The sequence below is a fragment of the Daucus carota genome, chromosome 9, assembly GCF_001625215.2.
Source record: "Daucus carota subsp. sativus chromosome 9, DH1 v3.0, whole genome shotgun sequence".
Classification (NCBI taxonomy): domain Eukaryota; kingdom Viridiplantae; phylum Streptophyta; class Magnoliopsida; order Apiales; family Apiaceae; genus Daucus; species Daucus carota.
In genome coordinates this window covers 1,193,839-1,215,776 of record NC_030389.2, presented here as the reverse complement: position 1 = coordinate 1,215,776, position 21,938 = coordinate 1,193,839, and the positions used below count along the sequence as shown (strand labels likewise).

The 21,938-nt window shown below is 33.6% G+C and overlaps 2 protein-coding genes across 4 annotated transcripts; both read right to left on the bottom strand.

Annotated features, from left to right (window-relative positions):
- Positions 1-5,733: 5,733 nt before the first annotated feature.
- On the bottom strand, positions 5,734-7,189 carry LOC108202183 (cyclin-dependent kinase inhibitor 7-like). Of its 3 annotated transcripts, none has more exons than XM_017370566.2 (4): positions 6,823-7,189; positions 6,640-6,677; positions 6,262-6,459; positions 5,734-6,155 (listed from the first exon to the last, which is right to left on the bottom strand). In XM_017370566.2, exons 1-4 carry the CDS (start codon positions 7,084-7,086, stop codon positions 6,086-6,088), a joined length of 570 nt encoding a protein of 189 aa, XP_017226055.1. In that variant the 5' UTR covers positions 7,087-7,189; the 3' UTR covers positions 5,734-6,085. The 3 variants fall into 3 exon arrangements, with proteins under 3 accessions (XP_017226055.1, XP_017226056.1, XP_017226057.1); XM_017370567.2 differs by having other exon boundaries at positions 6,262-6,444; positions 6,823-7,186; XM_017370568.2 differs by having other exon boundaries at positions 6,262-6,441; positions 6,823-7,184.
- Positions 7,190-8,003: 814 nt separating this feature from the next.
- On the bottom strand, positions 8,004-20,902 carry LOC108202522 (presequence protease 1, chloroplastic/mitochondrial). Its single transcript, XM_017370963.2, has 19 exons — positions 20,547-20,902; positions 19,878-20,049; positions 18,341-18,515; positions 18,128-18,260; positions 17,939-18,009; positions 16,987-17,070; positions 15,644-15,734; positions 14,498-15,018; positions 14,219-14,383; positions 13,904-14,122; positions 13,427-13,554; positions 12,753-12,942; positions 10,970-11,053; positions 10,790-10,887; positions 9,886-10,150; positions 9,642-9,804; positions 9,371-9,551; positions 8,536-8,607; positions 8,004-8,378 (listed from the first exon to the last, which is right to left on the bottom strand). Exons 1-19 carry the CDS (start codon positions 20,794-20,796, stop codon positions 8,237-8,239), a joined length of 3,204 nt encoding a protein of 1,067 aa, XP_017226452.1. The 5' UTR covers positions 20,797-20,902; the 3' UTR covers positions 8,004-8,236.
- Between the last annotated feature and the right edge of the window lie 1,036 nt (positions 20,903-21,938).

Here is a 21,938-nt window from a genome sequence, read left to right as displayed (position 1 = left end):
GTGTGTTGGATTTATTTTATATTACACCTGTTGGGGTTGGATCGGTGAGTTGACTCGGTGAGTTGGATCGGTGAGGATGCCACGTAGGATGATGTAAGTCGTTGGATATTCTTATTCTTATCTCGACCCGCCCGGCTATCTGGAAACCACGCGACACTTTCGAGTTTTTTATTTAAGTGGATGTGCATGAAACGACGGCGTATTGGAAGTGGGATATTAAAATCATCCTATAAAATTTTCGGCAAAGCTAGTTTTACGATTATTGGGTTCTGTAGTGTTGGTACTGAGATATTGCTGTGCTAACGTTTAATGGCAGCTATGTACGAAATTCGATTACAAAAAACAATAATCAATTAAACTCATTATGTCTTTAAAAATTTAAGTGTATTTTAAGTGTTTATAAGAAATACTTGTGCAATGAATCAGTTACTAAAATTGGTTTGATTCGATAAAATTTGATCATTTAATATTTGATTTGACCAATTTTTTAACCTTACGTGTTTTGGCATGATCATATGATAAATTTTTATTAATTTATTGTTTGCTATGTGTTTGTTTCAGGAGTTAAGATTATTTGCTAAATCTGAACAGTCGTTTCTGAATCAGTGAGACTTCTGCATGATGTGTTAATCTTAATCTTAATTTATGAATAAGTGATGTTGTTTGTTAATAATGTTTTCTAATTTTTCTCGATGATGACAATTTATATATACAAATAAACTCTTAGATAAAAGTTAAAAATCCACACTAAATTAGTGATATTCATTTCAAGAAATAATAATTTGTGTTGTAAAAATTAGAGAAAACGGAGAAATTTTTCAGATATGTCCTTGTTATCGATTCTCGTGATGATAGAGATAGAGGTGTTAGACATGAACAGACATGAAAAAAAAATCAAGGTTGAGAGGGAGTAGTTATCATTGCTCATTTACAATTTCTAACTTTTACATGATTTAAATTTTAATGTTTAATATATTACTTACAAAATGTAATAGTTTTATTTCTTTCTTTTATAATATATACAAATACACACATATGTGTTAATAAAATTATTATTACTATTAAAAATGAAATTTCTTGGTAATTTTTCAAATACTTAAATAAAAACAATTATATAATTTATAATTACGTGATGATAAACCCAATACGCGATTTTCATAATTGTGAAGATTCGGATGTGATTACTTTCTAGCAGAGCTGTAAACCAACCAATTGTTCGGTAAGCTAGTTTGGTTCGATTCGTGTAATCGTCTTTGAGTTCGAAGCTTAACGAATTGAAACGAACTTTTAGGATGCTCGGTTCGTTAAGCTTGTGTGAGTTGTGTTCGGCTAGAGTTCGATAAGCTCTTGTTCGTTCGACAATAAATAAAAATATTTATAATATTATATGTAAATATAATATATATATATATATATAGTATCCATAATTTAGGCATTAATATTAATTTATAATTATAGAATTATTTAAAATTGATATTGTATATGTTGTAAATATATAAATAAGATATTTGGATTAATTTTTTTCATTAAATTAATTTAAAAATAGCCTAAATATTATTTTAAAATGTACATTGTTCGCGAACTGTCCGTGATCGGTTCGATTCGACATGTTCGCGAACAGTTCGTGTTCGGTTCGTTACCGAACTCGAGTTCGGATAAAAAAATTTGTTCGATAATTAACATTATTTGATTCGTTAAAAATTTATTCCTGTTTGATTAGAATTCGTCCGAGTTTGACTCATGTACATATGCTATTATACAGCTCTACTTTCTACGGATTCTAAGTCATTTGTATGATTCTACAAAGTGATAACAAACAACTAAACAAGAGCTAAATATAAAAATATATTGTTTATACATATCGGACCATGTCAGGAAAACAGTGAAAGTAATACTTATAGGCAAATACAGCAAGCACTTGGACTAAAAAAAGAAATTGCTCGTTTGGTGAAGCTAGTGATTCACACGCAATCATTATGGTCATATATAAATAATACTGCCGCATTACAGTTATAGTAGTAATGTTTTTTCATTTATATTAACAATTTATATATTTTTTCTGGGAGTGAAATATTTAATAGAGTGTTGAAGTATGGCATGTCTCTGTATACTCTCCGGACCCAGCAGGGTTGTTTATGTTCATTATTTCATTATTTGCAAGTATTTTAAGATTTTTATAAAATAGTTTTATAAAATTTTTCTAAATAAAAATTTAAATATTAAACTTTTTTTAGGAAAAAGATTCTAAAAATATTATAAAACTATATTTTATAAAAATATCAAAATAAGTGTCAATAATTAACGTAAAAATTCTCTGTCTAGGGAGTATAAAATATATTTGTATTTGGTAAAGACATTTACTTACATCAGAACAAAGTCATCGGTTGAGTTAAGAAATAGCTTAGCGTGTACATAAATTAATACTGTAACTTATATTATGCTACAAGCTAATCTAGTTTGTTAAGGGAATAATATTATTTTTTCCGTACTCCAAGTGTTTCACCTACTTCAGATTTTAGATTTTAGTGATCGATTAAGGATCGTATCATATTATTAGCATGATGGTAACATTTACAGTACATGGTTTGTTTATCTATGCTGTACTTTCACTCTTTCAGCGTACCTAATGCTCGTGATCGTAACTCGTAAAGTATTGGTCAAAGCATGGTTTGTATGATCTTAATGCTCAGTTGTGTTACGTAACGAAATGATCGGTGCCCAGGATGTAATCGAGCCGAACCGAGTCGAACACTGTGAGGCTCGGTTCGAATTCGACTAAAAAATTCGGGACTCGGCTCGAGTTCGAGTTCGATCGAACTTTTAATTTCAAGTTCGAAATTCGGTTCGTAAACAGTTTGATAGGCTCGAGCTCGGCTCAAAAGCTCGAATCGAGTCACCAAATATTGACAAAAACTCAAAATATGATCGGTTTGGCTCGAGTTCGATTCGATTTAATATATAAATTACAAATAAAATATTAAATATATTTTGTAAATATATATATATATAATAAAAAATTAAAAAATAATAGAAGCTCAATAAGGAATTTGAAGCTCGAGTTCGGCTCGGAAAAACACCCAAATAGCTCGAGCTCGACCTCGGCTCGATTATTATCAAATCAAAGTCGAATATTTTACGAGCCGAGCTCGATTGGTTTGTTTACACCCCTATCATTGCCTTGATGATTATTTAACAGAAAGCTGGTGCATATAAATTTAAACAAATTGTTTGATGGTCTCTCCATCAAAACGAGATTAATGAGTAATTTAATTTGTTTTATATTTGTTCGATTTAATTGTATTTTAAATATTGAACAGTTTTTCATTTTTAAATTAATTCCTTTTCGAAAAAATAAAATTATGTTAGCCCATTATTAAAAATCATATTATAATAACATCCGATGAGATGAAGCACTTTGACTTATCTTTCGTTTTCATGATTTTTGTTCACTAGTCGATAATCATCCACCTTTCCGCCTCAAAACCTTGTTCAAGTTCAACCAAAAGCATGAAACAACAAAATTAGCCAAAAAGTAGCAACAGATAACCACCAGTTTCTTCTAACTTGGTAACTCTATAGTCTATAGCGACTCTGCGGATGATGCCCGAAAGCCCAATACGTAAGAAATTCATTCGATCTAGTCCAAATAGAAAACAGGCCATGCAAAAGTACGGATGAAGTAATAGCCCAAAACTCTAGAAAACATACGAGATTAGAACAAGTCCGTAATGAGTGTCCTATATATAAAATAAAAAAGAATGTTTTAGTGATTTAGAACATCAATTTAATATAACAGTTCCAACAACATGTTTTATTATTGTGTTTTATTATTTAAATAATTATATATTTGAATTATTGTTGGAGGGAAGTGAAAGAGAGAGAATAGAGGTGTGTTGGAATGTGAGTAAGCTAATATTTTATTGATAAAAATGGTTTAGGGCATGCATGATTGTGCCTCAAATATACGGCATTTATTAGATGTCCCAGTATTTTGAGGCACCACTAGACATCGTTGGAGCACTCTTTTACTTTAAATGCCTTAAATTTTGATTTAGAACATGATTTTAGGGCATCCTTGGACTTGCTCTTAACATATTTCAGAATAAAAAGACCTTTATTTAATTCCAATTATCATTTACTTTTTTGTCAGATTTAATTATAATTATTTAATTCTATTCAATAAAAATTGCTGTGAGTCTCGGCCCTCAAATTCTGTCCTTTCAAAGTTCCAGCTCTCTGATAATATGACTGCGAGATAGTTTAACAATAAACTGTTAATATTTATATGGGTTTTCTTAGAAAAAATTAATCATTGTTTTTAATTTTTTGTAGATATACTTTTACTTTTTAAAAATTTTACAATTTTTTTTTTCTTTTTAAAACAAGTTACAGATTTAACGTGAAGCAAAATGCGACAAAAGTCTAACATACGATGGAAAGAAACTCCACTTTTTCCGGAAAAAATTATTTTATATTATATTTGCTTGCAAATTATATATAAAAAATTGTATTTAGTTGTTAGTGCGGACAGTGTTTCGTAAATAATTTTCAAAAATAGTGAAAAAAACTTAGGAAAACATAATATTTTTGGTAAGTTACTTATTTATGTTTTGTCTTTTCAAAATTTTGTCTCTCTAGTAAACATAATAAACATCTCAAATAAATTTTTCCTCCTGAAAAAATTCACTTCAATCACAGTAACGCTGACTGAAAATTCGTTGAAAAGAAGAAACAATAATGGAAATTTAAATGTGTTTTAGATCCAACATTTGTACCAGTTCTCATTTATATATCCATGCCCGACCAATCCCTTGCCTACCCTACAATACCAACCTTCTTCACTTCTTTTACATTTAAATAATCGCTTGTTGTTACAACTAAGTAAAAATTTGTAACAAAATTATGAGGTGTAAAAGAAATGTTGAAATATAACATATGATATATTTGAGATTTTCTCTAATATTTAAGGTTTTGGATGAACCTATTCTCGATATGGTATCAGAGTTCTCATAGTTCTCGTTTGTGGAATCGATTTGAATAATATAACACCTTTGTATTTCGTAGCAAGAACCGGATCTGAATATTATTTTTTATTTTCTCCCTAACAAATATTTGAAACTATCAATTTAATTAAAAACTCCTAATGCAGGCTGATTGATACTTTGCAGTAAAGTTTAGACGTTAAGCTTTAGCACACTAAACAACAAAGTGTTGGAGAAGACAAGCAAATCAAATTAAAGGGCCACCACAATCAATAACAAGCAAATTTGTTTCTTCTTAAAAGAATGCAATTTGCTAATTGTACCCTCTCATCTTTATGAACAGCTTGATTGAATTACAAATTCTAGGGAATGACGCGTAAGATCCAAAGCAACATCAAAGTGGGTGCAGAGATGTACTAATCTAAGGCGTTGGCCGCCCCAAATATCACTGTCGGAGAAGATGGTCCCATATATCACTTTAGAATGAAAAATGATAGACCGTGCAACGTTCATCCATCTTTCACTTCTTAACACCAAATCATCTAATGTTTTGAAGTTATAAACACTATTTCATGAAGCTTTTCACGCTAAAACGTCAAATCCTAATAACTCGTCAAGTTTTAGGCTAAAACTGTTCTAGACTGAACTCGGAGACCCCCTTGTACATACTTAAACACCAGACAAGATTATATGAGAAAGTAAGAGCCAGAAAAAGCAAACAGCCTCACAAATTTATGAACAAAAAGCCAACTAAACATGACAAAACAAAGCAAACTTTCTCATTAAAAGACACACTAAAATCTTTCCACACAAAGCCCACCAAATTACCATCACTGTATCATTCTGCAATCAGTGCAAGCCCAGAAAGAGCGAAAACAGAAAGGCAGACGACACAGATGAACATCACGTGCAACTCTTCGAGCCATTTGCATATGAAGAATGTACCAGCAAACAGTGACCTTAATTCAATTCATACTAAAATTGATACTGCAATCAAGTTCCTACTTCTGTACTACTTAATCGACTGAGAAATGAGAGAATTGTCGGTATGTACAAACACTTACTGTAAAAATTTATTACTCAGAAATGCTAGTAGTACTTTCTCATGGCTTTAAACAGACCCAGAGGTACCTTCCTTCCAGTGGCATATCCTTCACAACGTCGAAATTATACCTGATCAAACAAAAATAAAATCAAACCGACATCTAACAGAGTCATTAGTATCGTAAATTTGTGACATTGGCTATGCACAAGTGAAATATCAAATCTTAAATCTTACTTCTCTGCAAATCGTTTCTGCTCGTGCCTTTCTGCTGCAGAGAAGAACTCTTCGATCTCCTCTGCAGATGGCATCGAAGAATCCACCTTCTGCCTCTTTTTTGCTGATGATTCCATTGCTTCTTCCGCCTTCTTCCTCTTGGTTTCGGATGATTCCATGAATTCTTTAGTCTTTCTGCCACTGCTAAAACTGAACCAACTGAGAAATAGTGTTGATTTCTTATACATGTATCATTAGTACATGCATGAACGTACCAGAAGATGTAACATTACAGTAATTTATGATTATAAATGTTCATTAAACATAAAAATTGCAACTGTCTAATTTTTAGGCTTTTAAGATCATTTATAAAAACTAAAACAAAATTTAATGACCAACCTGAAACCGCCATTGTTGTTTAAGGTAATTTCATCACCCTACAAATTAAAATTCAAAAAAATAATCAATAATTAACGAAAAATTGAATAATACTACTTGAAAGTCCTTAAATTCACTTCTGCAACAAGAACAGAGGAATGCAGTAAAAGTACTTCTAAAAGTACTTAAATTTCGAGATCTCACCTTCAGATCCAACGACACGGGACATTTTTGCATGGACTGGTTCATCAGACCTAGTGAACTCGCAGGAATGTGACCAAGATCTTGACACATTTTCATCGCAGAACATGAATTTTCAGACGAAATGGCTGCAGAGGCAGGACATTGAGCTGCATGAGGATGATCTCGAGACGAATGTAACCGTATCGATGCATCTGCAGAATGCAGCCTTTTTCTCTTGTTCGAAACTGAGGAGGTCTTTAACTCCATATGTGCTGCTACTTCCATTGCTCTCAACAGATGTGTCCTACTTGAGTTAAATATATACTGTGTAGTTAAAGATATTAGTATCTGTGCACATTGCTCAGTACAGTTTGTGATCTGTCTTGTTTTTATCTTTCATGCATAAATATATGAATGCAGTGTGAATAATTAAACTTTTACTTGGATATAAAGTTTTATAGTTCTGATTAGTGTTTTAAAAAAACGAGAATCGGACTTTATCGGTGAATACACGAAACAAGAATTAATCAATTTGATCGGATATTAATCGAATAATCAGAGATTTAATCACTATGACAAGTTACGTATAGGAATTAATCGATGATTAGTCACAATTAATTGCCGATTTTTAGAACAATGGTTCTGACGTAGTGAAACATATCTCAAAGTCAGTAAATAAAATTAGTAAAAGTGCTACACAACCAAGTCATAAGTTTATCTCGAAGTTATTTTTGACAATATTTGAACTCTCGAGCTTGAATGAATCCGACAGAAGGATACCGGCAGTAGAAGAAGTTAATATATGATATAGATTTGTTTTCAAAAGAATGGGTGTGAAACCTTTAAATTAATACAATCCGTGAGCAACAACTAACCTGGCAGTCGGGCACTACAATAATTTATATACACAAGTCTATTCATTATATTGTAAAGTAGTTGCCATGCACCATTAATCAGTGAAAATTAAATAGTTTAAGCATAATCGTAAGGAGAAATCAGAAAAGAAATTAAAAACACCCACACTCTGCTCAGTGTAGTAGTGTGCAAAAAACGTGTTGCACGTTCCTGCGTATCCGATAAATAAAGCATATTTCGACATGGCCACAGGTCCGTGCCTGTGAATATATCGCAAACCACATCTCTGAGTTTAACCCAAGTATTCAGAAATTCGAACGAGCATTTTTGCAGACAAGTATTCAGAATGGAAAATAAACCTAAAAACTTATTAGATGTGTATATAAAGAAGATATACAACATTATTTGTCAAAATGGTGGGAGGGCCAGTCTATAGCTCTAAACAATGGAGTTTCTGTGAAAAAATCAGTGATGCTACAATATAATGTTAATTTGTTTCTAGATAGTTCTGCAGCTGATCATGAGCATCTTGACCGGAAAGGTACACGAATACCTGTTGCAAATTGCTTACAAGTGTCTATTACAAGGCTTTCTTGATTTCAAAGAAGTCGGGTCTTTCCTTGTTAGCATTTTCAACATCATCTGGAGATGCAACTGCGACCACAACCCCTTTATCTTTTACTGCATCAATTACTTCTGCAAATTCCTTGAAGTCGCTCAATCTATAAGATATATGCATGCAAAATACAGGAGTCAGTCTGTGTTCAAGGGATTTAGTAGTGATGGTGATTGTACAACAGAGGCTCACTTTTAAAGCTAGCATCAAAGTGTTGGTGAACGTGCATTTAAAATGATAATTAAAAAAATCAGAAGGGATACCTTGTTGATAAAATTTCTTCCCGTCTCTTTTGCCTTTCTTCTTCTTTAATACCCAGCAAGTACCGCGTTAAACTGAAAGCCAAAATGCTCGGTTATGATTCAGATATATATAACATAACAAGGATTCCGCACTTTAGGAGGGTAAGCCTCCGTATGAATCTGTAATCACGTATTATACGAAAAATTTAAAGCAACAAGCAGTATTCATAGATATCTAGGCTAGTAGGCTAGCATCTAGTATTTTTAGATGAATAAGAATGGTATTGCACTTGGGTTGGTATTGTATATGAGAAAAGACCTCATCCTTCCACACACAAAACAAAAGGGAGGGACCATATTTACTTAAGATATTTTGCCATGTAAGAAATCAGGAATTCAGGATAGGTCTACAAGAAACTAATATTCCATATAAATTTACATAGCAATAAAAAATCTTTTGTTTGTTTCCACAAACAAGAACGATCCTCTATTAGGAGCTAAATTAGCTAAACGTATGTCGGGGAGCCCTCCTGGCCCAATGACCTTTTATATATTTTTCCAGTAATGATTCCAGGAACTATTGCATGTAGCGTAGGTTTAGCAGTTCTAGAACCATCAATGATTGTTGAACCAGCAGATCCATAAGCAACCGCTTTGGAATTACAAGATAAGACACTAATATTATTTTTGATTGGCAGAAAAACCCACCAAGACAATATATGGTCCAATGGAGTTCTACACAGGGAATTCATATCACACAGGAGAGCAGGCCACATAAGAACTATCCTAAGATAATTATAAGATTCCAGATGCAACTAGCAAGAGGGTGTACAGAGACGGGAAAACTCAAACTTACCTACTATAACCTTTGGCATCAGGTAATTGGTATGAATCTACATCTCCAATAGTCCCAATAATTGCTTTAGTTAGAGCATCATTATCCATTTCTAACTCTCGCAGAAAATCACCAGTACCGTCATATACATCAAGTGTCTTCAGCAAATTTGGATCCCGATAAGACAGGAAAGAAAATATTCCTGCACAAATAATTAAGGCATTAGGCAATAAAGACATTGGTCTTGGCATCGGCAACCTAGTGCACACCTAGATATGACAATAACTAGTACCTGAATGAGTGTCAAAATTACAGAAACCACCATAAGCCCCACCACTAACACGTACACGGTCCCATAACCATGTATTACTTATATGTTTAGAAATGACATATGCACTCCCCTTGAATTCGTATCCTGTTTCATAGAGGTTCGCTGCTTTTCCAACATAATTTACCTGTATACAGAGTAATTTAATTTTGTAACAAAAAGAAGTCACAAGGAGAACAATATTCATGTAAAGCGATCTCTACTGAACCTGGGTTGGAATCACAATAGCTTCACTAGTTAGAGGAAGTCGGGCATTCCAGCTTTCTGATGTGGCTAGAGATGATTTTGGAAGCGAATCAAGGAACCCGGCAACATACTTCTCTGACTTTGTCAGGTTCTCTCCATCAGCTGTAAGATTTATGAGGCACCCTTCCTTTGAAAATAAGCATTTGCGGATCTCCTCCAAAGACGAAGAGATCTCATCCCAGTTATTATCAATTTTCTCTTCAAGAGACTGTAGAAATTCCAGGTAACTGCAAGTATACACAGTATACAAACTATATTAAGGGCACCATAAAGTTCTCCGATGCTACATGTCTCAAGTAAACAAGGAATTGAAGATATGTCCTAACTGACGCCAGAGTTGGAACCACATGGTACAAGCCAGATTTATGTGATCGGCAAAAGTTAAAATCAGCAAAAGCCTAATGTATTAGGCTAAAAGGCTAAGACTGGCCTCCTAGGATAAACAGATCTTAAACTAGAGATGTTATGCAAATTTATATGAAATTTACTAATTAAGTCCAGTTTTAAAACATAAATGTGCCATCAAGCAAGTCAAGAAAATAAAGAAGTAGTTCATGTCGCACTAGTATCACGCAAAACATTACTAGGTTTCTCATTTTTAGAGGCAAGACCATGGAACCATCATTAAATTACTGTCCAGCTGAGCACAACTTTTGTAAGGAACGTAATCGGCAGCTTCATAATGTTTTTTCCTCTGACGCCAGTACATATCACACGATATAATTTTTTTGTTGCAAGTTTTGAGCTTTTATTTGTTTCTACTAGTTCTCTAGTATTCTCGGTGGCACATATGCTTCCTTTAGACTTCTTGATATACAAATCTGCAAGACTAAAAATTAACCAGCAAAGGAATATCAATATTCTACCTTACACCACCCATCTGTTCGCTTATCCACCCAGCAACATTCAACTTTGCCCCCATCCTAGCAGATGCAATGCCATGACCACCACCTCTCAGTCGGTTCTATAACATACAAATATGAATGATTTAAACAAGGCCATAAATAAGGACCACAGATCACACATGATTGCCGAAAGACAAGTACCTCCATTCGAGCTTTGCTTTGGGAAACAAATTGCTTGAAACGCTTTTGGTCTGTAAACTGAACATCTTGGATAATGCGATTGATCTACAATATAAATATGTTCATTTGATCAGTTTACTAGAATTTGAGTGCTAAGCATCGGAATTGCTCGAAGAAGAAAGTCGCCACTTTATATTAGACAGCAAGTACATCAACCCATTGTCATTCCGATATTTAATTTTGCAACAGTAAGAGTCTCGCCGATGATATTGAAGCCACATACTCCTGGAATATATGTGCTCTAGTAAATTATATTAGAGGTTATTCAATTCCAAATGTTCTACTTTTCTGGTAATACACCAGTGCCTCTGAGTTCTGACAATGATATGAGCTGGAATTCATCGTCATCCATGAAAACAGCGGTGAAGATGGAATTGGTACGAAATCTAGGGAGGACTTCATATTAAAAAATACAGAAAAACCTAGTTGTTGAATAACAGGTAAAGTAATCATTGTAGTCCAATTTGTTGAGAACACTATGATAGTAGGAATACAGACATACAACAAGATGCAAACAAGTGATGTCAAGTATGCATGAGACAGTAATATATCATGTCAGGAGTAAAATTATACCTTTTCTTACATAGCATTTCATTTAAAAAGTTCTCAACTTCAATTAGTTGTATCATGCATGACACAGTATCACATCATGTCCGGATTAATATTATTCTTATTCATGCATGGCATTTGTAAAGATAGTTCTTAGCTCTGATTGGTTTGTATTACATATAAAACTAAAGAGTTGAATATCTATGTTTTATTATCATATCCATAAATGTAAAATAGTCATCAAGCAAAAACTTTTGAATCCTTTCAAAAAATCCCCTAGTTTGGTTCATTATCCACCAACACCAAAACATATTTCAGAATTCAGAAGGTAGTTACAAGTAACAAGCTACCTATGCCAAACCGACCCGGTATGTTTTACTCACAAGTACGCATGGAGCGCATGATGTATCATGTATGCAAACTTTACTTTTGCTCCTTGGACCAAAGAGGCAGGACAATTTTTATGACAACCTACGGCTTTTGAGAAATCTAAAAGTTACAAAAATATTTCAAGAATTTCAAAATAGTTGCAAGTTGCGACTAACAACCTTCACTCAGCACTAAATAAAGCACTTCACAAAATTCTTACCCTCTTATTATAACTGGATCAAAGAAATACTGATAAGTTTTATTTAGTGGAACCAGCGAAAATTGGCATAATAATCCAACATGTCAGTACCTAGAGGCAACTAGCTACTTTGTAGAAGGCCAATTTATAAAGAACACCAAATTAAGAACCCCATATATACAAAACCAAGCCTAATAAAGATTTTTATCAGTCATAAAGGGGATGAGAACGGAGAAAACCTTTAGGAGAATTGGTCAAAAACCAGTGTCATCGTTATTTTTATTATGCGTCATGAGATAGTCTATAGTTGAGACCCACTGCTATTGTTATTTTATTATTAGTCATGAGATACATATACACAAGTAAATATATGTGTTACTGATGTTTAGATAAACCTTCATAGGGGAGATTCCGATACACAAGTCTTGACAATAAACTAACTTTTACAGACTATAAACATTATTTATATATATTAATAGGGAAGATTCAGATACACAGTCTTGACAATAAACTAACTTTTACACACGATAAAAATTATTTATAACACAGTAAACAAATTCAGGAGAGAGCGTGTATAGTTCTTGCAGTTAATAATATATTTTTTCAAGTATGAAAAGCAAACTATACCAGGTTAAACATATCTTCAGTGCGTCCGGACATCGCTTTGCCACGAACAATGATATGACTACATGGATCCACTTTGCCTCTCACTGATGATGTGAAGGGATAGACGGATATCCCTCCAGTTTTTCTTCCAATCAATTGATTGAGTTGTACAAAATCCATATCTTTTGTACCCATCTCCATCAGTGATTGACTGTCAACAATTTTGTAAAATTGTTTTAGGACTTTAATGCATATAATTATATCATAATTTAAATAATAAGCTCATGTCTAATAGTTCCAACTCTGCAAGGATTAAAAAAAAAATTAACCTGACACTTCAAATACACTTTGTTATATTAATGATTTTCAAGTTTCGAACAATATGCTTATAACTTTCACACGGACAATTTTTCCCCTTAGTCTGTTCGATGATGTAAAAGGGGCGTAATGTAAGGTAAAATGTTTCACATCTATTTCTCGATCCCACAATAATCCAAAGATGTGTTTGTTCCAACAGCGATACACAAGAAAAACAATACATTGCAGGAAGAAACCCTCTGCGGAGCTGCTACAACTTTCGAAATGGTAGCAAACAATGGAACACAATACCAGATATCATAAAATCTTAATAATATCACATAATTCGTAAAATTAATGCAGAGATGTAGTCAAACTAGCATAAATTTGCATCTAACCAGAACAATGGCACCAGAGGAAGAAGCTCTTGCTTCAGTGAACTCATGTCGAACACAACTTCACTGTACAATACATCATTAGTAAAGAGGTCATGCCGCAATACCTTTACCCCATTAATATCCCCAATCTGCAATTCCCAAAAGGACACTCTGTAAGAACATTTCGAACATGAATATATTTAGGTTTACCAAAATACTCCCTCCGTTCCATTTTAGTTGTCACATTTCTATTATTGTTGGTCAAATTGACCAAGTTTTGACCAAAGATTATAAGTCACTCTTTCATTATTTTAAAAAACTGAAAATTACATCTTAAAATAGATTAAAAGTTTTTTCCGGTGACATATTTTTTCTATTTTTTCAATTGATAAAATATTAATAAATTTCAGTCAAACTTTGGTCAATTTGACCGGCACAAAACCAAATGTGACAACTAAAATGGGACGGAGGGAGTAGAAGATATGGTAATAAACTGACCTCAATCGGAATTTCTATAGGCTTTTTGGGTATGTCTTCTAGAGATAGGCTTGGTACACTCTTCAAGGCCTCGGGAGTGTCAGGAGTCTCCTGCTTTAAGCGTAGCTCCTGAGTAGCACGAGTCAACTCAGCAAGATCTGCTTCAGTCATACTCGCCTTTAGTTTGTCCAAGATTTCTTTCTCGTCTGCTTCATCACGAGAAGCCTTCTCTGGATCAGGCTGAAAAGAACAAAAGTGCAATTCATAAAATTCAAATGAGATAATGCGATCCCTATCCAAAGAAAGAGTTCTGCCTTTCTGTAAATACAAAGATACCTGCATCTCAATGGTAACACGATGAGGATTGTTCAAGATGAATTTCTCTATCAGTGGGGCAAAAACAGCTTTGGAGCCTTCCTCCGCGATCCTGGCTTTTAGAGCCATCAAAGGTTTTTGATATTTAAGTGGTTCGAATGGATCCATATCATAAATCCATTTCCCCTATACATACATAATTACATATATATGATGTAAGAATATATAAAAAAATCAAGGTGGAGAAAAAGTAAACCTAGCCTGTCAAAGAACAGGAGCACAATATAATAGCGTCCCTACCATGGAACGAAGCATTAGTGCCAAGCCGCGCGGAAATGACCCAGTGTTGTTTTCTCTTAAAGAGAACTCTATTGTATTCATAGATGCCTCCACAGCTTCCGTATCAAAACCTGTCTCTGCCAAAGATTTTAGAGTATCCATGACTAAATCCTCCACCTTTTGAATGTCCTCTTCAGAAACACCCTTCAAACCGATGCTAAATTGGGGCTGAAGTAGCTCATCCTCAACTCCTCCCCCAACTATGGCCTCTCCCAAACTACTCTCAAGAAGGATTTTCCTTAAAGGAGAAGCAGGAGTTCCCAACAGTAGATGGTCCAGGAAACCAAGAGCTAGTTCAGTTTCCAGGTCCAGCGGTTTATCAGATATCAACCAATTAAGGCAAACCATGTGCTTCTTCTTTAATTCACCACCTTCCGCAGCAGGATATTTCTCAATTATCCTTACTGGCTTTGTAAATAGTTTCTGGGGTTTAATTATTGATTCGCTGGCAGCAGAACTTGCATCAAACATATCTAGATATTCTGCAAATGAGCACGAGAAAAGTTAAACTAAGTCACGGTATAGTTCATACAGCATATGCTAATGCCTAATATAATAATAAGACTGGGAATATGTTACTGTAACTGATCTTAATACTGCCAGAACTACTCTTTTATATATAAGCACACAAGCTAAAAATATATAAACCCCTGCTTCGGAGTTTTCAGTAGGGAGGACAGAAGATGAATAAAATAAAAGTGAGCTTTAGATAAGGAGAGAAGCAGAACTAATTCAAGTAAGATAACAATTGGTTTCACTCCCAAAACTTTTGACTACAAGAGCGGGATTAAAGGGAAGTCAAGCGAATGAAAGATTACATGTTCAAGGTCTACTAATCATCAGTGGATACTTTAAAACTGTTCTAAGATCCCTGTACACTCCCAAGTCGGCCGTGCCTAGCTCCTAGGTAATCTTATATACCTAAACACATATGAAAGGGCCTTGGTTAACCTACTACGTAAGCATGTCTAAAGAACTTATGAAACAACTAACAGCTACTAGCCACCTGATGTTAGAATTTGATTTTGAACAGTTCTACAGTTTAATTCTGAACCTTTTTCTCAAACAAATGCAACTACAAAGAAAATTTTGGCATAACTCAAATACCACTCAAAATGCGTAGGCGTTCAATTGGGTCGTCATCTCCATAAAACCATATCCTGGCATTACTGGGATGGTAAAATTTGCGGTGAAATTCCTGCATAAGTGAAAGGAAAAAAAAAACAGAATTACAAAATAATCCAGGGGGTCAAACTTTTCTTGTATTCATTATATATATGGTTTAATCCACAAACAAAGGTCAAATAAAGGTTTAAACACAATCCCCCTATTTCTAGACCACGTGAAGTTAAAGTCAAAGAACAGCAATCAAACAATACATAGTGGCAAATGCATGTTGGCGTGATTTGAAATCAGTTTGAAATGTCGGAGCAATTTAACATCTGTCTTTTATATTTTTCATTCACTCTTACCCTTACCTGATGGTTATGAGATGGGTGATTCCTTGCTCAAGTATTTATGCAGTGAGGTCCTCAGGGTGTTTGTGTCAATGAAAAGTAACATATAACTTTCAAATTAAGTCCAAGAATTTTTGCTAGTTGTTATGTTTTTAATCTTATGACTTAACATCAACTTATTAAGAGTTGAATATCATTAAGCTGGAAATAGGTAAGTATTTTACTTACTTATTTTAAGTTTGGAATTTGACTTAACATTAATCTCCTTGCCACATGCACTTCATTGTTTGCCATTTTTAATAAAGTAGTATACCTTATCATATAAAACTATTTAAACAGACAGATAATTATAAGAACAACTTTTTAAGTGTTGAAATATAGCATAAGATCCATTTGGTGCCTTCCTCTAATACCTTAAGGTTTTAGATGGACTGGCTTTCAACATGGTATCAGAGCTCTGGTTTGACAGAGGTCTCAAGTTCGACCCTCCGTCACCGCCAATATTCTCACAATTTAATAAGGACACGAAGGCATTAATAGCCCCAAAGATGGGCGCCCGTGATCCACTCTTCAACCCAAAAATGGGATTTCGAGTGAGGGGGAGTGTTGAAATATAGCATAAGATCCATTTGGAGCCTTCCTCTAACACCCTAAGGTTATACATGGACTCGTTTTCAACATTAAGTAACTAACAAGTTAAAATTTTGAAGGTAAGCCAGATGGGCTCACAATATGATCTACTCTTTCTCAAAATTAAGTAACTAACAAGTTAAAATTTTGAAGGTAAGCCAGATGGGCTTACAATATGATCTACTGTTTCTCTGAATGGATATCAATTGAACTTGTATCAGCGGTTCAAAGATCAAATACTAGTTTCTAAGCAAACAGGTACTTCAAATTTAAGACAAGCCACGGGAAGGCACATAAGGGATCAAATTATGTGGCTTTGTTACTAGTTACTACTTTAATAAGTGAACTGCAAATGATGCAAACCTTGAATTCGTCAAATGTGAGTTTGGGAATAACTAGCGGATCACCACCACTGTCAACGCCGTACGTATTGTCCGGAAAAACAGCCTGTAAAAAAATGTGACAGTTAGTAATACTGCTTACTTGCTCTACTTGAACTTCTATGATAACATAAACAACAATATCTAAATCATGAACTCAAAGTTCATTCAAATTTAAGCTGAATCAGCTATATATTTTAGGGATGTTATGATACATTTGCAATAACAGAAATGCTTTTCATTTAGACATGCCTGCATCAAAAAAAAATTGAAGAACACAACACATGAAGTGCTGTGTTTGATGATGAAAGACTATCTTCTTCTTTTTCTTGAATAAGTAATGTAAGACTGTCTTCACTTGTTTAATTAGAAGAAACTAATAATCTTCAAACACTACCAAATTTTTGTGCCCAGGGGTTATGCTAACCAAACAAAAGTAGTTCTTAAAACCAAGAAATATTCCAGCAAACTACGTCATATGAATGCATTGCACAATAATTGAATAAAAAAAGAACAATTCATTCCAGATAGGTATCTCATATATGTTATAGCAGAGGTATTTTGGAAAAGTATAAAGATATCAGAACTTCTATAAGATACACATATTACTTTAATACAAGTATGAAGTATATTTTTATTGTGACAAAAAAAAAAGTATGAAGTATATATTTAAACTATACTTAGAGGCCTTTTGCATTGGACTCAGTGACTACTCCCTCTTGATTGTTTGAAGAAAACCAAATCGAGGGCTCTTTCAATAGTGACATAAAATACATGTAAATATAATTTACAATGTGCCTTAATATTTTACACATTGCATAAAAAGATGAGATTCATATAAGTTGGATGCACCCAAATAATGTGAGGAAGTGTGCTTGAAAGAAGCACCACACAGATCTATGACATAACCTCATAAGGGAGAGTCGCAAACTTGCCTGTTGAGAACTTCGGCCTAGTATGTTATCTGGCTGAGAATAAACACCTTTCATTTCATTAAATACAACACCTAAGAAGGCATGAAAGAAAAACTTGAGTTTGTAGTATAAAAGTTATATACACGACTGCAAGTGCAATTGTGTTCTTCCAGAAGGAAAAAAGAAAAGATTGATCAGAAATGAAAGAACCTTTGTATGTTATGTCCTCTGAAGGATCATTCAGCTCATAATGCCAGCCCTCTTGTTGGAAAGTCTGAAAGTCCTCTACACACTTGGGGAAGAAGACAGCATCCAGGTAGACATCGACCAAATTATAAAAATCCTATTTGAAAAATAGACAACGCATTATATGATAGATCCTGGTCAATATTTCATTAAAGTAAAATCAGTAAATTCTTTTACCTTTGCATTTGTGGATGCAACAGGATAGCAGGTCCTATCGGGATATGTAAATGCATTCAGAAAAGTGTTCAAGCTCCCCTTCAATAGTTCAACAAAGGGTTCTTTTAAAGGATACTTTCTTGAACCACAGAGTACGCTATGTTCCAATATGTGAGGGATTCCAGTAGAATCTTTTCTGCATTTTCAGTTATATGTATCAAGAAAATGTTGAAACAATATGATTCCAGGTAAGGAGTCCATACATTAAAGCAAGTATAATGCTTAAATTTCTTTGAACCTAATTATATACATTATCAGATAAGAAAATAATCTTGTCATCCTCAGGACTCGGTTTATCAGCTTCATGGGTACAGAACTATGATAGATCACAATCATATAAACACCACGTAATCACTTCAAATAGATTATAAAATTGTACAACAGGAGCACCATTAGAAGTGTGGACCTACTTCAGAGACATAGGTAGTCTTTGTCAAGATCCAGCCAAAATTTTTTGTTAGGGCGATATCTTTAAACCACCCTTTAACAAAATTAACAAAACTTGAACGAGTTTACACTTTACACATACATCTAGTTACTAACGTGTAACATCGTAATCACTCGTCTTCAAGGGCATAGTGGAAAGATATCTGACCTTTATTTTCGTAAAGTTCATATCTTCCTCGGTAAAAACGCTGGCCAAATTGAATTGATTTTTTTTACAATTCCTGTAGTATTTAGACCAGAGCCAACACGTTCTAGAGTTCCACAGTCATCTCTACACATGACTTTACTTCGACATGGCTGTTTATTAGCTTGGTGAATTAAAGTTGTACAGAAATCGATATTCTTGGATACATAAGACAATTTTAATGGTAATATAGTAGGACCTTCTGCAACTCTTTCTTCCGTAATTTCTGTTACTGGGTTGTTACATTTTTGTAACTACTTTAATTTTGTAATATTACTTTTCTTTCTTGGATGATAAGGTTAGATATGTTTCAAAACTGTTTACAACAAATTAAATTAACTTACGATATACGCCAGCACACCTATGAATTGCATCGTCGTGTCTTGTCTTCTCAAAAATAATTAATTGAAAACTTTTAATATCGAAACATTGTAACAATTCAATTTCTGTGTTGTTCGAAAAAGCTTAGTGAATCAAAGATGACATATTGATACCTTTTACACTTTTACAATGACATCCATCGCAATTTATTGATAGTGTGAAAGTTCAAATCTTTTCATAATTACTAGTCCGCGTAAAAATACCAACTTATTAATTATTCCTGAAGGTTCAAGTCAACGGTCAATATATTTGACAGCTTAACAGTTTAACTCTCCACATATATATTTCGTTTACTCTAATGCAATTATGCAAGACCCTGTCTCTTAGTTGTTTATCAGCTTTACTAGCCCCTAAGCTCTAATCCTATAAAAATTCAAGCAAATAAACAAAACTCTTAGCCAGCCCTATAACAAATAACTGAGATACAAATACACAATACAACTACATAAATGACTGAGTGTCTGCTGAAATGCAATAAATACTTACGGAGGAGTTCGAAAAACAACACCAAACACCTTATTCTCATCATCATTCGACACCGACATGACTTCAGCACCTGTTTTTTTATGTTTATACAGAACAGCCTTCGATTTACACTCTTCAATAAACTCCTCCGACACTTTCTCGAATCCAAGCTTTTCTGGAGCATCAGAAACATCTATAACAACCACAAAACCCCAAAATTAGCCAAATTTACCTAAAGACAACAAAATCAAATATAAAAATGCTTGAAAAATATTTAAAACTCAGCAATTAATCAAACACTTGATAAACCTGATTAAAACAACCAAAAGTGGACATTTTAAACACTGAAAATGGATATATTGACTAAAGGTCAGCAATTCATTGAACACCCGAGAAAAATAATCAAAACAACCAAAAAAATCTGAAATTAACCAGAATTGAACTCCAAAAATTTCAAAAATTAACTAAAACTCAGCAATTAACTAAAAACAGCCAAAAAATTCATAAAATCAACCAAAATAACAAAATTAAGCAAAAAAAATGCAACAAAAATAGCTAAAGCTCAGAAATTAATTAAAGCTGCAGAAAAATAATTAGAACAAACCAAAATATTCATTAAATCAACCAAATTTAACACCATTAAACACTAAAAATAGCAAATATTAGATAAGCAAATATCATCAATTTAACCTGGCGAGAATTGCGGAGCAGAAGTCGCGATAGCGCGAGGCGCGAGAGGGCAAAAGGGTCTATTCAGATGAACTGAACTCGGCGAAGTTGAAATGAGGCGGAGATGCTGCAGGAGAAGTGACCGCCGGCGAGTATTCAAGACGCTACGGTGTCGTTTCGCCGTAAAGTTACAAACTTTACTAGAGAACAGACGTGTACATACTCGCGAAGTCGTGCCGGAGATTGACCGGAGAAGCACGGCTCGCTCCATCGCCAATGTATAGATACAGCGGCGTGTACGTATAGGTGTGTATATAAAGAGATAACAGGAAGTTCGAGTATATGAAGATAAAACAGAGAAATAAAAATATATATTGATGATTCAAATTTTAAAGTTTAAAAATAATAATAATATTTATTATTTATTTATGTAAATTCAAAATTTGTAAAATTATTAGTGGCTTGGGGAGGAAGAGTTGTGTTGAAGATTATTATTTTGGAAATATCTGAGATAATTTCTATGGTGATTTAATGGGACATTTTGCAATTGTTTCTACCATTTATTTTGTCTTTTTAGATATTTTTAGATATAATTGTGGTTTGCTTTACAAATATATTGTGGGTTGGGCTTCTGAAACAGCAAAGTGGGCTGCTAAACAGTAGCTAGGTTGACGAATTTTTGTTGGTAAGTTTTATTAAAATAGTTAAGTTTTATTATTTTATTATTTTATACTCCATCTGTCCCTCTCATTTCTTTACCGTTACTATTTTGGGAAGTACCTCTCGTTTTTTTACGTTACTATAAATAGTAAGTTTTTTCCATCATTACACCCACTATCTTCCCCCACTATGTCATATTTAACAATAAAAACTACTATTACACCCACTACTTTCCTCCACTATCTCAAATCTATTATTAAATATTGATAGGTCCCACCACTTTACCCACTTTTCATCTAACTTTACTCATTTTTCATACATTGTCTTGGTCTCCGTGTCCCCCTCCAATGTAAACAATTGAGGGGGACGGAGGGAGTATATTCAAATAATCTTATTTTTGCAATTTTTTTAAAACCTGTACCCCGAAAAATCTCAATTAACTTGTAACGACCCCGGGTTAGTTTGGGATAGTGTTTGAAAATTGTTGTACAACTCGAATAGATGTTGATAAAAAAAAAATGTTGTAATAGAAATTAGATGACTGATTCATATTTTTTCTAAAAATTTACTTATTTTAAATTGTAAGATAAAACGATAATTGTTTGATTAATTTTTATAGTTCCCGTAAAAACTGAAAATCAACTTCTTTTCAAAAAAATATGGTTGGCCCTCTTTATAAAAAAAATGTGACTAAGACTTATTTTCTCTGAAAGCACTTTTTGAGTTAAAAAATTACTCATATTCAACACTGAC

Excerpts from the sequence above, each read along its gene's own strand:
- LOC108202522 (XM_017370963.2), bottom strand. The coding sequence starts at position 20,796 with ATGGAGCGAGCCGTGCTTCTCCGGTCAATCTCCGGCACGACTTCGCGA. Across the intron at positions 17,071-17,938 it reads TAGGCCGAAGTTCTCAACAG|GCTGTTTTTCCGGACAATAC; the intron begins GCAAGTTTGCGA and ends ATTTTTTTACAG. Across the intron at positions 9,552-9,641 it reads TAATTTTGACACTCATTCAG|GAATATTTTCTTTCCTGTCT; the intron begins GTACTAGTTATT and ends TTATTTGTGCAG.
- LOC108202183 (XM_017370566.2), bottom strand. The coding sequence starts at position 7,086 with ATGGAAGTAGCAGCACATATGGAGTTAAAGACCTCCTCAGTTTCGAAC. Across the intron at positions 6,678-6,822 it reads CCGTGTCGTTGGATCTGAAG|GGTGATGAAATTACCTTAAA; the intron begins GTGAGATCTCGA and ends TTTAATTTGTAG. Across the intron at positions 6,460-6,639 it reads AACAACAATGGCGGTTTCAG|TTGGTTCAGTTTTAGCAGTG; the intron begins GTTGGTCATTAA and ends ACTATTTCTCAG.